The 15190-nt window shown below is 40.9% G+C and overlaps 1 protein-coding gene across 1 annotated transcript in view; it reads right to left on the reverse strand.

Moving 5' to 3' along the window:
- Positions 1-15190, reverse strand: part of LOC311240141 (septin-2) — an 85858-nt gene that overhangs the window by 55123 nt on the left and 15545 nt on the right. Inside the window, exons 3-6 of the mRNA XM_084328679.1 lie at positions 12848-12947; positions 12631-12717; positions 10024-10147; positions 2188-2322 (exon numbers count right to left, since the gene is read on the reverse strand). Coding sequence (XP_084184805.1) covers positions 2188-2322; positions 10024-10147; positions 12631-12717; positions 12848-12947 — 446 coding nt within the window. The remainder of the gene's footprint in view (positions 1-2187; positions 2323-10023; positions 10148-12630; positions 12718-12847; positions 12948-15190) is intronic.

Raw genomic sequence — 15190 nt, forward strand, 5'->3', positions numbered from 1 at the left:
TCTCTTCGGTTCAAATAACAAACTCAGCAAGACCGACGGCTTCTCAGTTACAGTGGGTGACAATATTGTCACAAGGAAAGATGAAATTACCTACCTGGGTTCCATCCTAGAGGCTAATCTCTCCTGTGACAAAATGGCATCCAATGTAATAAAAAAAGTCAACCAACGAACTTGATTCTTGTACCGGATCTCCTCTCTGGTAAACAAGAACACCCTGAAGACTCTGGCAGGAGCACTCATTCAGGGGTACTACGACTATGCTTGCACCTCATGGTACCAAAGCACCTCAAAGGCGCTAAAAACAAAATTACAAACATCTCAAAACAAACTGGTCAGACTACTGCTTGACCTTACTCCTAGAACCCACCTCACCCCTGCCCACTTTGACAACCTAGGATGGCTTAGAGTAGACGACAGAGTACAACAACTTGCAATGGGCCTGGTCTACAAGATACACTACACGACCAAGGTACCCATGTACATGTCAAAATACTTCCCAAAGGTCAGTGAATACCACGATCACAACACCAGAGGGAGCTCCACAAATCATGTTAAACCCAGATTCGGCTCAAATAAGGGACTAAACACGTTTCGCAATTATGCCACATCAATGTGGAACGCCCTACCCAAAGCTGTAAAGGAATGTGGATCACTACCCACTTTCAAAACCTCTCTCAAGGGACACCTACGGGAGACTGCAATTCAACACTGGCCCCTGTAAATATCCTAACCCAACCCCCTCCAATGTACAGTCATTTACCTAGTATGGTTTTGTCAATAGTTCAATGTACAATTGTGTTTGTTTGTACAGTGTCTCCCCCCCCCCCCCCCCCCTCAATGTACAGTGTTACTTGTTTATACAGTGTGCCCCCCGGCCCCCCCCCCCCCCCCCCCCCCAACCACCTCCAATGTAAATTACCCAGTATGGTTGTCAATATCCCAATGTACCCAACCCCCCCCACCCAACCTCCTCCAATGTACAGTTTCTACGTCAAATGTATATACTCCCTTTTCTTGACTCCTTCTGTATCACAAACAGTACTGTATTTGCAAATCTGGTATGTCATAAATGTATAGATGTAGCAGTACTGACTATCTGTATGTCATGTATGTCATATATGTCTATATGAATTGAAAATGGGGGACCCTGATGGAAACAAGACAAACGTCTTTCTCAGGTCTGCATCCCCTTAACAATTGTATGTATTGAGCCGTACTGTATTGTACCCATTCTGCAATATGTTAAATAAAGTTTTCATTCATTCATTCATTCATTCCCCCACCCACCCCTCCTACCCAACCCCCCCCCCCCCCCCCCCACTCCTACCCAATCCCCCCCCCACCCACCCAACCACCTCTAATGTACAGTCCCCCCCCCCCCCCACCTACCCAATCCAATGTACAGTTTCTACGTCAAATGTATATACTCTTTTTTTCTGGACTCTTTTTGTATCACAAACAGTACTGTAATTGCAAATCTGATATGTCATAAATGTATAGATGTAGCAGTTCTGTCTATCTGTATGTCATGTATGTCATATATGTTACGATGAATTGAAAATGGGGGACCCTGATGTAAACAAGACGAAAGTCTTTCTCTGGTCTGCATCCCCTTAACAATTGTATGTATTGAGCTGTACTGTACTGTACCCATTCTGCAATCTGTTAATAAAGTTTTCAATCAATCAATCAATCACACATGGAAAAAATAGAAGGCAGGCTTAAAAAGTGGAAATGGCTATTGTCAAACATGTCTTACCGAGGGAGATTGCATGTAATTCATAACCGAATGTCCTCTTCATTATGGCACAGGTTAGTGTGTGTGGACCCCCTCCTGTTTTCAGAATTTCAAGCTGTTTTAGTTGACTTTCTTTTGAGATAAGTTGCATTGGATTCATCATTGATTGATTGATTGATTGATTGAAAAGTTTATTAAGATTGCAGAATGGGTACAGTACAGTACAGCTCAATACATACAATTGTTAAGGGGATGCAGACCAGAGAAAGACTTTCGTCTTGTTTACATCAGGGTCCCCCATTTTCAATTCATCTCCACATCAAGCTGTGCTTTTTCTTCCAAAAGAGGAAGGAGGGCACGGACTAGTGCATCTGTTTGAGCAATATCAACAGCTCTATGAATCTGAAATAGTAGGGGGGGTGTGTGTGTGTGTGTGTGTGTGTGTTTACCCGTGTCCAAATGGAGATATGAAGTAGAAACAGCAGTGCACCCTGTTGTCCACAATGTGTCTGCGGTTCAGACCACTCTCATCATGGAGATATCGTTCAAACTGGTTGTCGATGTACTGGATGATGGTCTTGAAGCTGAGATCACAAGAGAGTGTCATGGAAACAGCTGTAAATATCATGATTCACAATACAACAGCACAATACACAATTAAGAACCCTGCCTCTGGAACAACATGTCCTTCTGTTGGCCTACAGGTTCCAATCCCATCAGAGCCTTCACTCCAGTGTCTCCTCTCTCAGCCTTCCTACTGTCTCAATAAAGAACCATCTCTCCTGTGTCTCCCCTACCCTGGCTGTCTCCCTCTCAGCCTTCCTACTGTCTCAATAAAGAACCATCTCTCCTGTGTCTCCCCTACCCTGTCTCCCTCTCAGCCTTCCTACTGTCTCAATAAAGAACCTTCTCTCCTGTGTCTCCTCTACTCTGTCTCCCTCTCAGCCTTCCTACGGTCTCAATAAAGAACCGTCTCTCCTGTGTCTCCTCTACTGTACTACTAAACACTGGACAGACTCTGGACAGACTCTGGTGCAATGTGCTATTATGTTATGGACCATGTATACTATAATCAATATAATTAATGACTGATTGAATCCTGCCATTCCACTACTATTATCACTGTTATATTACTATGTTCTATGTTCATTACTGGCAGTTTATGCAGATTATCGATTAGTCACTATATACAGTAAATGTAAAGAAAAGAGGACAAGGAAAGGGATTGAAGCTTGTATGGGACGTGGCCGATTCATCAGCACTTTGACCTGCTTCCACTAATAACTTCCTTCAGGGCCACTAGGCGTAGTCAAAGTCATTAGCTAGGCGCCTCATGCTTCCCACAACTGACCCATCTCAAGCTCTGCCCTCTTTTTTTTGACTCTCCAATCACAATTGTTGCTTTCTTCTGTGAAACAAAGAATTGTTTTATGGCTTTTTCTTGACCCTTCTATCACAAGTGTTGCTTTCCTCGGTCAAGCTAATAGAGGGACAGATCGTGAGATTGGACAATTGCTAACAAACACACACAGTAACACACCTAAAGATACACATGGCTCCCACTGACAAACTCACTTCGCTATATGTTCATGATCATGTCAGGAATCTGCTCAAAGACAAAAAGGGGTGGAAGACATGGTCTAGCATCCCTAGCATTCTACATGGTAGATCTATATCAACCTGAAGTTGCACCATTCTACATGGTATATCTATATCAAGATAAGATAAGATAAGATATTCCTTTATTGATCCCCTTGGGGAAATTCAGGCATCAACCTGAAGCTGCACCATTCCACCGTTACCATTTTCGATCATTTGAAATGAGGATCGTGTTTATTCCATGTAACTGCCCCATCTCAAACCCCGCCCCATTTCTTGATCCTCCAGTCACAACCGTTGCTTCCCTATGACAAACTTTTAAAGAAAATTTTTTTTGTTTATGTGTTTGTTTGTTTAAAAAATAATAAAAAAATAAAATACAAAAAAAATATAAATTTTTTAGCATTTATCGCTTTTTTCTACTGGGCAGTCCAGTAGAGAGAGAGAGAGAGAGGAAGAGCGGGAGACAAGAGTGGGGGGAAGACATTCGGCAAATGACGGCGGGTCCGCTGACAAACTTGGTGCATTTGTGTGTCGTTTTGTTTGTCCGAGGAAAAGGCAAAAGTAAATTGTGAGTGGCTGAGTCCACTCAACACAGTCCTCATTTCAAATTATCGGAAATCTTACATGCGCTCCTTTATTGACATTGATATTTTAGGTTAGCAAGAGGGACGCCATGTTCTTCTGTCCCCCCCGAAATGTCTACATTGTTCACAGAATTGCCAACTTGTTACACTCCAATTTTCCATGGAGTGTAAGTGGGCAGATTCAAAAGTCTGGACCCTGGCAACAATTGCATAGTTGGGTAGATGAAAATGGATGTTTGAGCAACATTAAAATGGTAGTTTATAAAACCTAGCTCTTCAAAATCATGGTAAATGGACTGCATTTATATAGCGCTTTTATCTAAAGCGCTTTACAATTTGTTCCTCACATTCACCCCTCACTCACACACCGATGGCGGAGGCAACCATGCTAGGTGCCAACCTGCTCATCGGCAGCAATTAGGGGTTAAGGGTCTTGCTCAAGGACACTTTGACATGCTGCTGGGAGGAGCGGGAATCGAACTGGGAACTTTCCGATTACCGGACAACGGCTCTACCTCCTGAGCCACTGTCGCCACCTATCACAGGTTCATCTGATAATGCTATTCATAGTATTCCACCTTCGCGGACGTCTTTGTCACATGCAACCGGTGATTGCAATCAACTAGCAGGTGATTATCTTTGAATGATAACCTTGGCCAATGAGCTGTGGCACTGCGCCATACTGTGTGGCATAACGCCATGAGAATACTATGAACACGGTAATACACATTGTTTAAGTGCTTATCACATTTAACTGAATGATCTGAATCCACAAATAAATGGGCAGGCCCCCTCCTACATGGCAGACCTCGTAAACACCCTACTCCACCACCAGGTCCTTCAAGTCAGCTGACGTGGGGCTCCTGGCCATCCTGTGTTTTAAAATCTAAGCTCAGGGGTGACGGTGCTTTTGCTGTTGTAGCCCCTAGACCAGGGGTGGCCAACCCGCGGCTCTTTGCCCGTCAATGTGCGGCTCTTCCATCCATAAAAAAAAATAATTTTTTTTTTTTTTTTTTACTTTTTTTTTTTTTACTTTTTTTTTTATGTCACTCATTCCATAAGGACGTAGAATAAACATTTACAATTTTTTTTTAAATGGTCCATTTGCATGTTCTTGGTATCTGAATCTAGGGACATATATGGATCAGTGTCAGAAATAGTGTGTCTGTTACTAGGCTTGAGTAAATTGTAATGAACCAAAGGAGAATATCAATTCTATTTAAAAAAAAAATTATCTTTGACTGTAAATAACACCATGCTAAAATTGACCAGACCTGAAAAATCTAAGCAAATGAATAAAGGGAAGATGATTAAACAGAAGGTTTTGTAGATACAGTACTGAATTCTGCCATCTTTTTTATAATGTAAATTTCTCCACCATTTTTCATCATATTGCAACACCGTTTTTTGCAAGACGTTCACAGAAAGGTAGAGAAACTAACTGCGTTCTGTTTTATGGCAATAACGTTCAGGTTTGTGGGAGATAATCCCAAAAAATAAGAGAAATTAAAAAGTAAATCCAGAAGTCAGATGATTGACAGGGGCTGGTGTGAGCTGGGTAGGGTAGTTTTTCGAAATTTGAAAGCCCTGAGTCTCTTCCTTCAAAAGACTACACTCACTTTTGGCTGTGCCACTTCCTCCTGTCAATATGCGCCGGTTTCCGACTCAATGCCCTGAGATTTCTATAATCTTATATTTCACTAATAACAGTTAAAATAATTGGTAAACAAACATAATGCTGAAAATATACACTTTTACTGTATATCTCGGGCTTAAGAGGTTAACCCTGTGAGGCCCAAATTAAAAAGAAATTAGCAACTTCAGAGGCCAGAGGGTGGGACATATAAACACATTTACTATCAAATAGCATTGTGAGGCTGAACAACAGGACCAATTGACTATACATGTGCTTAAAGGGGAACTATCTTATAAATGGCTTTTTTCAGTGTTTACCATTGTTTCTTAGCTATGTGGACTTATATTAATAGGATATATGTCTCTAATTCTCATATTGGCGAATTCTTCCAATTCTCCTCTCACAATATTCACCCTCACTGAACTGAGTCATCTGAAAATGTGCATATCTGTGATGTCAGAGATTTCTCAGCTGCATAATAATGTGGCAGTTGATGTGGCAGTTGGCACCAGGCCACACAGTGGTTGGAGCCCAGCCTCAAAACGGCTTAAGACCTTGAGGTAGAAAAATGCGGTTTTTAGTACTTGATTAGAAATACAAAACAATGCATTTTTTTTGAAAAAAACCTAGGTGTTCCATAGACTCACAGGAATTGTGTAAAAGTGCCCAAATAGTGAAAGAAATAGTAAAATAGTTCCCCTTTAAAATTTTTTAAATAAACATTGTTTTTTTAAATGGCTAAAAGTGATTTTGTAATTTTGCAACCGTGGGTCTCACAGGGTACTTTTAACCCTGTGAGGCCCAAATAAAAAAGACATTAGCAACTTCAGAGGCCAGAGGGTGAGACCTATAAACACATGAAGGGTGCCGTGACTGAAAAAAAAGGTTGAGAAACGCTGGTATATGGTGTGGCTCTTTGTGGTACCACAGTCATTTTTTTGTGGCTCTTAGTCTCTGACTGGTTGGCCACCCCTGCCCTAGACTGTAGAACAACAACCCCCTTTTTGTCAGATCTGCTCCCTCTGTGGATTCCTTTAAGTTCAGGCTCAAAACACACTTACTCTCTAGCCTTTGGATCCCCCTAATGTGGTGTTGTGTGTCTATGCCTATGATCTGATTTTAATTTGTTGATTTGCGTCTATGCACCATTGTGTGTATTGATGCCTTTTAATTATCTTTATTCCTTGTGATTTTACTACCCGACCTGGGCCCTCATTTATCAATTTTTCTTAGAAAGTATTCTATTTTCATACGTAAGCACAGAATTTAGAATGTGTGCACGCACAAAAAAAACGGGATTTATCAACCGTGCGTACACAGGTCCTACGCTCCTCCGTGTTGATAAATACCTCTTTGTTCTACCGTCAATGCTCGTGCATGATTATCCATATATGGTCATGAAACACCCCCCATGGGATGTGAAATACTGGACTGACCCGAGCGGAACTCTGAGAAACTTCACGGGAGATTGTTCACTGAGGCGCTGTCGAACCAAGAAGACACAACCGGTGTTATGGGATAAATAAAAGGCTGACTTGTACACGGTGATGTCAGATATCAACGGCTCCCTAAGACCATTGCTGCAATTCTGCCTGGACAGCTCAAAATACTAATAAAGACCATTCGTTGACCACTGTTTGGCGTTGGTGGTCCGTGCTGTAATATGAATGCCTTTATTAGTTGTGTTCGATTGGCTATAATATGATTTTTAGAGGCATCTATTTTGAATGAATGAATGAAAACTTTATTTAACAGATTGCAGAATGGGTACAATACAGTACGGCTCAATACACACAATTGTTAAGGGGATGCAGACCAGAGAAATACGTTTGTCTTGTTTACATCAGGGTCCCCCCCCTGTTGTTGTCGGTATTAGCCTAATACCGACAACAAAATAGATGCCTCTAAAAATCATATACTATTAGGTAGCCTATATGAATTACATATAATAGCACAATGCACAGCCCTGCGAAACCTGCACAGTAAACTAACTTGATCATTAATCTAGCTGTTGTATCTTTACGCTTATGAAAACATTAAATAATATGTTTTCATTGCATTAATAGCCTATATTCTCAAATGGCATTTAATGGCTATCCAACTCCTCGTCGCTATCCTCACGACGGACCAGTGTATACCTTATATCATATCATATTTTATAGTTCACTCTATCAGCATACCAGCATGTAATACGTTCTGAGTGTGTATCTACCTCAACTCATTATTTTCATTCGGAGATAAAGATATTATTCCAAATGCTATTTATAGGGTTTTGACCATAATTACACTACTGTTGCTATTTTACAATGAACTATAATGAATTACGGTTAATACAGCACACGCCAGTGTTGAAACTAATGCACAGAAGCTTATTTCCTTGTTGTAATAATATATTCTACCAACGGGCGCCAGCTACGCATGCTCTGGGCTGTGCGTAGACATATGCACAAAGTCAAGTTCACGTTCAAATTGATAAATCCCACACTTTGCTTAGAAATGGTCGTACGCACGGGTTAAGCACATATCTGTGCGTACGCAACGTTGATGAATGAGGGTCCAGGTCTGTTTAGCACTTGGTCAACATGGGTTGATTTTAAAATAGATTTGACTTGACTTGCCTACTTATATCAACTTAAAAGTCAACGGCAGTGCAATTTTCCTTTAAGCATAAATAATGGATAACTAGGTTACAAGAGTCGTGATGGACATTAAAAAAGGGGCACTTGCTGATTTACTTTGCACATAATCTCACATATATAACAATGTTTTTCCACACATCCAATTAGTTTGTGTCATCAATAACATCACTGGATAATTATTAGATTATGTGCAAAATAATCAGCTGTGTTTTTTTTGGTGAGCTGCCCCTTTGAATAAAAGGACTTCCTCTGCTTTTCTACCGTTTGTCTATTTCTCTAATTCTTGTTTCTTTCTGTGGCCTATGGGGAGTATTTTGACCAAGAAGCAAAAACACAGCCATGTCAGGACAATCAACAGGAAATGGATGTGGGACGGGGAGGAGAAGAGAACTGAGAGGGGGGGGGGGGGGGGCGCTCACATCCACATCTGCTCCCTTAATTACAGAGCAAATAACACATATATTATTTAATCGTTCTTTGTCAACAGGTATAGTTGCTAGTTCCCGGAAGACGGTTCATGTATTTCCATTACATAAAAATTGGAGATAGAAGTGACCTAAATACAGTCAGGTCCATAAATATTTTGGCTCTGTACACCACCAACACAATGTACTTGAAATGAAACAATCAAGGTGTGCTTTAAGTGCAGACTCAGCTATAATTTACAATCCAAATCAGGTGAACAGTGTAGGAATTACAACAGATTCTACATATGCATCCACCTTTTTAAGGGACCAAAAGTAACTCACTCAATTGATTGGCTAATTGTCTTACACTTCAGGCCCTGAGAGTTTGCATTGAACGTGGGAGATCTGCGTTTAGCTTCTGCACCCCCGACACATGGCACATCCTACAATGTACTTTAAAACTCAATACATTTGTGTCCATTTGGTCAGTTTAAATCCTTAACCATTTCACCCCAGTCTGTGGTTGCCTTCATATTTAATTTTCTTGTTTTTGTTTTGGGTATTTTTGTATTCATTGTGTGGTTATTCTCTACAACATCATTGTAAATGAGAGCTCGCTCTCAATGATCTAGCGAGATTAAACAAAAGAGTGAATGAATGAACATCACTGATATGAGTATATATAAAGTACATACACACGCCTGCTAACACCATTGACCATATTCACATGATGGCCATTTTGCTTCCATCCTGAGGGTGGAAAGGAACCACAACCTGAGCATGGCATAAGAACAAAATGGCCAAGAACTTGTAGTGATAGAATGGCCCTTCTCATTTACACCTACAATTCTTAATGGTTGTTTGCCTTAAAATGGCCACCATAGATGTGATAATGTTGTCATGGAAATCATTGCTGGTTTGGTCTGTAAAACTCAGGAAGTTGATACGTAGTCATACAGAAGGCATAATTCGGATGAAGACTGCAGTTATGTTGAACATTCAAACTTTTGTCTCAGTCTTGTACATGAATGCAATATAAATGTCACCAAAATAAGAAACAGATAAGTAACAGATAAGAGAGCCGTGTTTCATCCCTCCTCGTGCATTGACCACACGTGAAAGAAAAAAAACGTCCTTTTCATGGCAACATTATCAAATGTCTATGGAAAGCCATCTCAGGTCTACCAAAGGAGATTACCGTGCTACACTGGGAAGGACCCTGTATAATTCACACAGCAGGAAGAGATCAACACTAGAGTGATAGAGAAACGCTGCAAGGGTTGAGGTAGGACACTGAGAAAGTGAAGGATGAAACCTGAGGAAGGGAGTTGGGAGAGGATGGGAAGGAGGAGAGTGCTCAGGACAGGAAACTACTTTGTTATCACTACACAAACATATGCACACATGTCATACGCACCAGTCCTGGCTGTTTATGGCATCTCCGTATCCAGGGGTGTCGACTACAGTAAGGCGAAGCTTCACTCCCCTCTCCTCGATCTCCACGGTCGACGCCTCAATTTGCACAGTTCTCTCGATCTTCTCTGCAGAGTGGGAGGAAAAGGGGCGGGGGAAGGGAGATAAGACTGAACCCATGCAGGATAGCCAAGAGTGAAGCACCTGTCAAACAATGTATTACAGAAGATGAAGGGGCCTCTTTTTATACAGGGTTATTAGTATTACAGGACAGGGGTAGCTTTGTGGTGGAAATCTGAAAAGTTTCTTTGATTGTTTTATTGTAAAGTGTGAAGTTTGACATTGATGCAGAGAATGTCTGAATAGAAAAAAAAGAGAAAACTCAACAAGTCAAGTCAAGTCAAGTCAAGTCAAGTCAAGAGTTTTAATTGTCACGGCATAATACAGGTATACAATGAAATGCGGGTGGTCTTGCCCGCAACGATGTGCAATACAGTGGTACATATAATAGAATCAAAGAAGAAACAACATTGTGCATGATAGCCTGGGTCTGCAGACAGTGGTGCGGCTCTTCAACAAGAGCATGATAGCCTGGGTCTGCAGTGGTGCGGCTCTTCAACAAGAGCATGATAGCCTGGGTCTGCAGTGGTGCGGCTCTTCAACAAGAGCATGATAGCCTGGGTCTGCAGTGGTGCGGCTCCTCAATAGCATTGTAGCCATTGTGGCCATTATATGGTTTCATAATTTATATGTTCTTTAAGTTTGTAAGTCTAGTGTAATATTTGAGAATGTATTTATGTTGCATTTCTTATTTTCTTTGTTATTTAATTTGCTACAATTTATAGTATATTAATTTTGACGTCTGGTTATATATGACAGGGGTTCCCAAACTTTTCAGGCCGCGACCCAAAAATAACGGTGTCAGAGAGCCGCGACCCCCACTATTATAGGAGGTAAAAAAAAAATAAAGAAAATTTAAATGTAATTAATAATCTTTTTTAATTTAAATATTTTTTTATAAATGGAAATGTATGGTTGAAACATGCACACGTTCAAACGCACACACACTAATAAGCATTGGAGGCTTTTAACCAGGGCCGGACTTGGGAAATCATTCAGGCCAGGAGATATAGTGCAAAATATAGCCCCAGTCAGGCCACTTTTTAAGCAGGGGGTCTGGGGGTCCCCCACCAGGACATTTCTTGTTACAAAGACTTCATTTCCTGCATTCTGGTGCAGGCATTTTTTTTTATTTGTACCCTTTAAATGCCAGTGTTTGTGATGGCATCACAAATTATTGTTAAAAAACAGGCTAGCATATGTATGATTAGCAACAACACTGATTTGGATGGATTTTCAGTTTTTTTGTAATGTCAGATTGAAAATAATACAATCTTTTATTCAACTTCAGCCCTGATCATAACACCACATATTAATTGTATAATTCTAACCCTTTAAATGCCAGTGTGTGTGATGGCATATATTTGCAATATATCAAATGCAAAGTAGATTTTTCTGGGGGGGATTATTACAGGCTAGCATGTGTCAATGATTAGCAACAACAGTTTTTTGTAAGGGTCCCGCCTCCACCAATCACATGCGGCTCCCTTTGTGTGTGTGTGTGAGAGCAAGAGAGAGAGAGAGAGAGAGAGCGAGAGAGATAGTTCTCCAACATGTGTGAGTTGCAGTGATCTCCTGGTTGTTCCCCACCTAGGTTATCTAACTATTGCGCTTCTGCAACTAGAAACACTGTCCTGGCCTGCTTCTAAGTTCAGTGGCCTGACTGCAAAAAAAAATGGAAATCATCTGGCGACCCCCCCGCGGCGGCTCGCGACCCTCCTGTGGGTCTCGAACCCGACTTTGGGAACCCCTGATATATGGTGTCCCGTTGGGCTGCTCTCGCATTTTTTTTACTTTTGGGACTGATTACGGCACCTGCGAGCAAGCAGCAGGTATGGTCGGAGTTGTACAGGTTCTACCAAGACTGTTGACAAGAACAGAAGTTTGTATTTTGCTTTGTTTGACGTGTTGTTTTTCATACTGTGTATATTGTTTGTGTCGACCTAACGCGACTTATGTTTTCTCTTTTAAGTTTTCACAGTGGATTGGAGGACCAAGCTTTCAACAAACCCGTAGAAAGAAACCACTTGTGTCTGCTGTGCTTGGAGGGAATTACAAGCATGTTGGTTTGTATTTTTCCACTACAACTTTTAATAAGAAACCCATCATCCTATTAAGAGAGGAGGACTATGGTTTTAATATAAGGCCTAAGCCAATGCCTTTGGTCACAATAACCCATGTTGGGAAAATAACCCTAGAGAGCCCCCTACCCCCTGCAGGCTTTAAGAAGGTGGATACTTTGCGAGTAGGTCCTACATCCAAAAAAGAGTTTCCTAATCCACAAAAAGCTGACTAGGGAGATGCCGATGGGTTGTATTGAAACCATACTACAACCTAAGACAGGTCGTAAGGAGATGAGGGTCTTTCTTTAGACTAATACACAAGACATTCCCAACATTCCTGCCTGAGGAAGACTATGCAGGAGTTACAGGAACAGACATTTCTCCATTATTACAGTGTGTGTGTGTGTGTGTGTGTGTGTGTGTGTTACCTGCAGCACCAGGGATGAAGCGCTCAGGGTAGAGGTCGGTGAGAAACAGGCTGTTTATCAATGTGGATTTGCCCAAACCAGACTCCCCTGAGAAGCAATGACACAACATACACTTCTATTCTCTGTAGCCATCAAACATACGTCACACAACTGATATAGAAAGAGAAATGAACCCCCGTTCCACACACGTTATTCAAAAGGATAGATGATAACCCACCGACAACCATGAGGGTGAATTCAAAACCCTTCTTCACAGACTTCCTGTGGACTTGGTTTGGCAGGTTGGCAAAACCTACATAACCTACTGCCTCTGGAAACTGGGGAAAACAACAAAACAGTATTTCAGGAGGCATTGAGCACATGCATAGAAATAAGTGGGATCACAGAATACAGCTTAAACTACTACAGGCAAAAAATATTGTACTATACTGAACAGTCAAAATGACTGACCTGGATAAAACACCCACTCAAGGTACTTGAATAGGCATGTGATTCAAGGTACTTGTACAGGCATGTGATTCGAGGAACTTTAATAGGTATGCGATTTGAGGTGCTTGGATACGTATGTGATTTGAGGTACTTGGATACGTATGCGATTCGAGGTATTTGAATAGGTATGTGATTCGAGATACTTTTTTTTTTTCACTTTTTTGTTTATTATACTTTTTTGAGGACATAGACATTATAAGTATATGTCTGTATATATACATTGTTGTATTGTCATTGTCCACATAGAACAGATAACAACATTAAACAGAAGAAAATAAAATAAAAAAATAAAAAACAAGAAAAAATAAAACAGAGTTCAAAAGTAAATAATAATACAAACAAACACTGACTTGGTCGCCCGACAGTCGTCTCAAACGTATATACATAGTATATCAAATATATAGCACATGTTTAGGTACCCAAATATGCTTCTCCAATGTATATCCGGTATATCAAATAACTCACGTTGAATTAACGTTCACACAGATGAATACCAACAAGCAGCATACAAATTGTTATTCTGGAATAGTATGGAACTGTACATCATCCACAAGTACAAGGAATGAACCCCACGTTTTCTTGAACATAGATGAAGAACCTCTCAGAGTGCATCTTATCTTTTCAAGTTTGATAAAGTATAGTATGTCTCTAATCCAGTGAAGGTGAGTGGGGGGAGCAGCGGACTTCCATTTAAACAGAATCAGCCGCCTGGCCAGTAGAGTGGTAAATGCCACAACGTGTGCTTTGAAAGTGATAACATAGGTGGGGAGTATCCAAAAAGCGCTGTCAATACATTTGGTTCAAGATTTGTCTCAATACTTCCCGAGATGGTTTCAAAAATATTTGTCCAATACCTGTGCAAGGAGGGGCATGTCCAAAACATGTGAGTATATGTGGCTGGGGCCGAATGACATCTATCACATATAGGATCGATATCTTCATACATTTTGGCTAATCTGACTTTCGTCAGGTGTACTCGATGAACAATTTTGCATTGTATCAGCCTGTGTCTTGCACAAATAGAAGAAGAATGAACAAGACGTAGAATGTCAACCCAAATGTCATCCGAGATCTCCTCCTCTAAATCCTCCTCCCATTTACTTTTAATATTGTGTATTGTGGTTGGACATAAGGAGAGAATGAGATTGTACATAGTCGATATCATGCCCTTGATGGAAGACATCAGGGTTAAAAAGGAGTCGATGGGTGTTACCTCTGGAAGGTTGGGAAATATAGGGTTAATGCTACAGACATAGCTACGAATCTGTAGATACCGAAAGAAATGTCGGCTATGGATTGAATATTTCTCTGATAATTGCTGAAAGGAGGCAAAAACATTATCTATATATAGGTCACCTAGTGTTTTAATACCGAGTGAGGCCCATAAGGAGAATGCTCCATCCATCAATGAGGGGTGAAATAAAGGGTTAGCTGCTATCGGGGCCAAGTGGGATAGAGTTTTAAACCCAAAGTGGCGTCTGAATTGATTCCAAATTCTGAATGTAGTTTTAACGATTATATTTTTGAAGTAGGGGGCCAATGGAGAACTAATGGGGGCATGTATAAGACCGGTTAGTGAAGCAGGTTTGACAGATGAGGCTTCGATGTCAACCCACATAGGGCACACCAGAGGTTTGTCTGACTGTAGCCATTGCTGTATGATTCTGAGATTGGCTGCCCAATAGTAGGCTCTGAAGTTAGGTAGAGCCATGCCACCCAGAGATCTACTCCTTTGTAATAGAGCTTTACTAATTCTGGGAACTTTGTTATTCCAAATAAATTTGGACACTAGGCTGTCAATTTTTTGAAAGAATGAGTGGGGAAGAAAGATAGGCAGGCACTGGACAAGATAAGAAAACCTTGGGAGAGAGTTCATCTTAACGCAATTGATACGTGCAGCAAGAGAGAGAGGTAATAATGACCAACGTTCAAAATCTTCCTGAAATCGAGTCAGTAGAGAGCCAAAATTAAATTTGAATAGGTCCCCAAATGTATCCCTAATTTGGATACCGAGATATTTGAAGCCATGGGGGGAAATTTTCAATGGGAAGTTATGCAGTGGATAACTTCG

This window comes from Notolepis coatsorum, assembly GCF_963971535.1.
Source record: "Notolepis coatsorum genome assembly, chromosome: 1".
In the NCBI taxonomy this organism is placed as follows: domain Eukaryota; kingdom Metazoa; phylum Chordata; class Actinopteri; order Aulopiformes; family Paralepididae; genus Notolepis; species Notolepis coatsorum.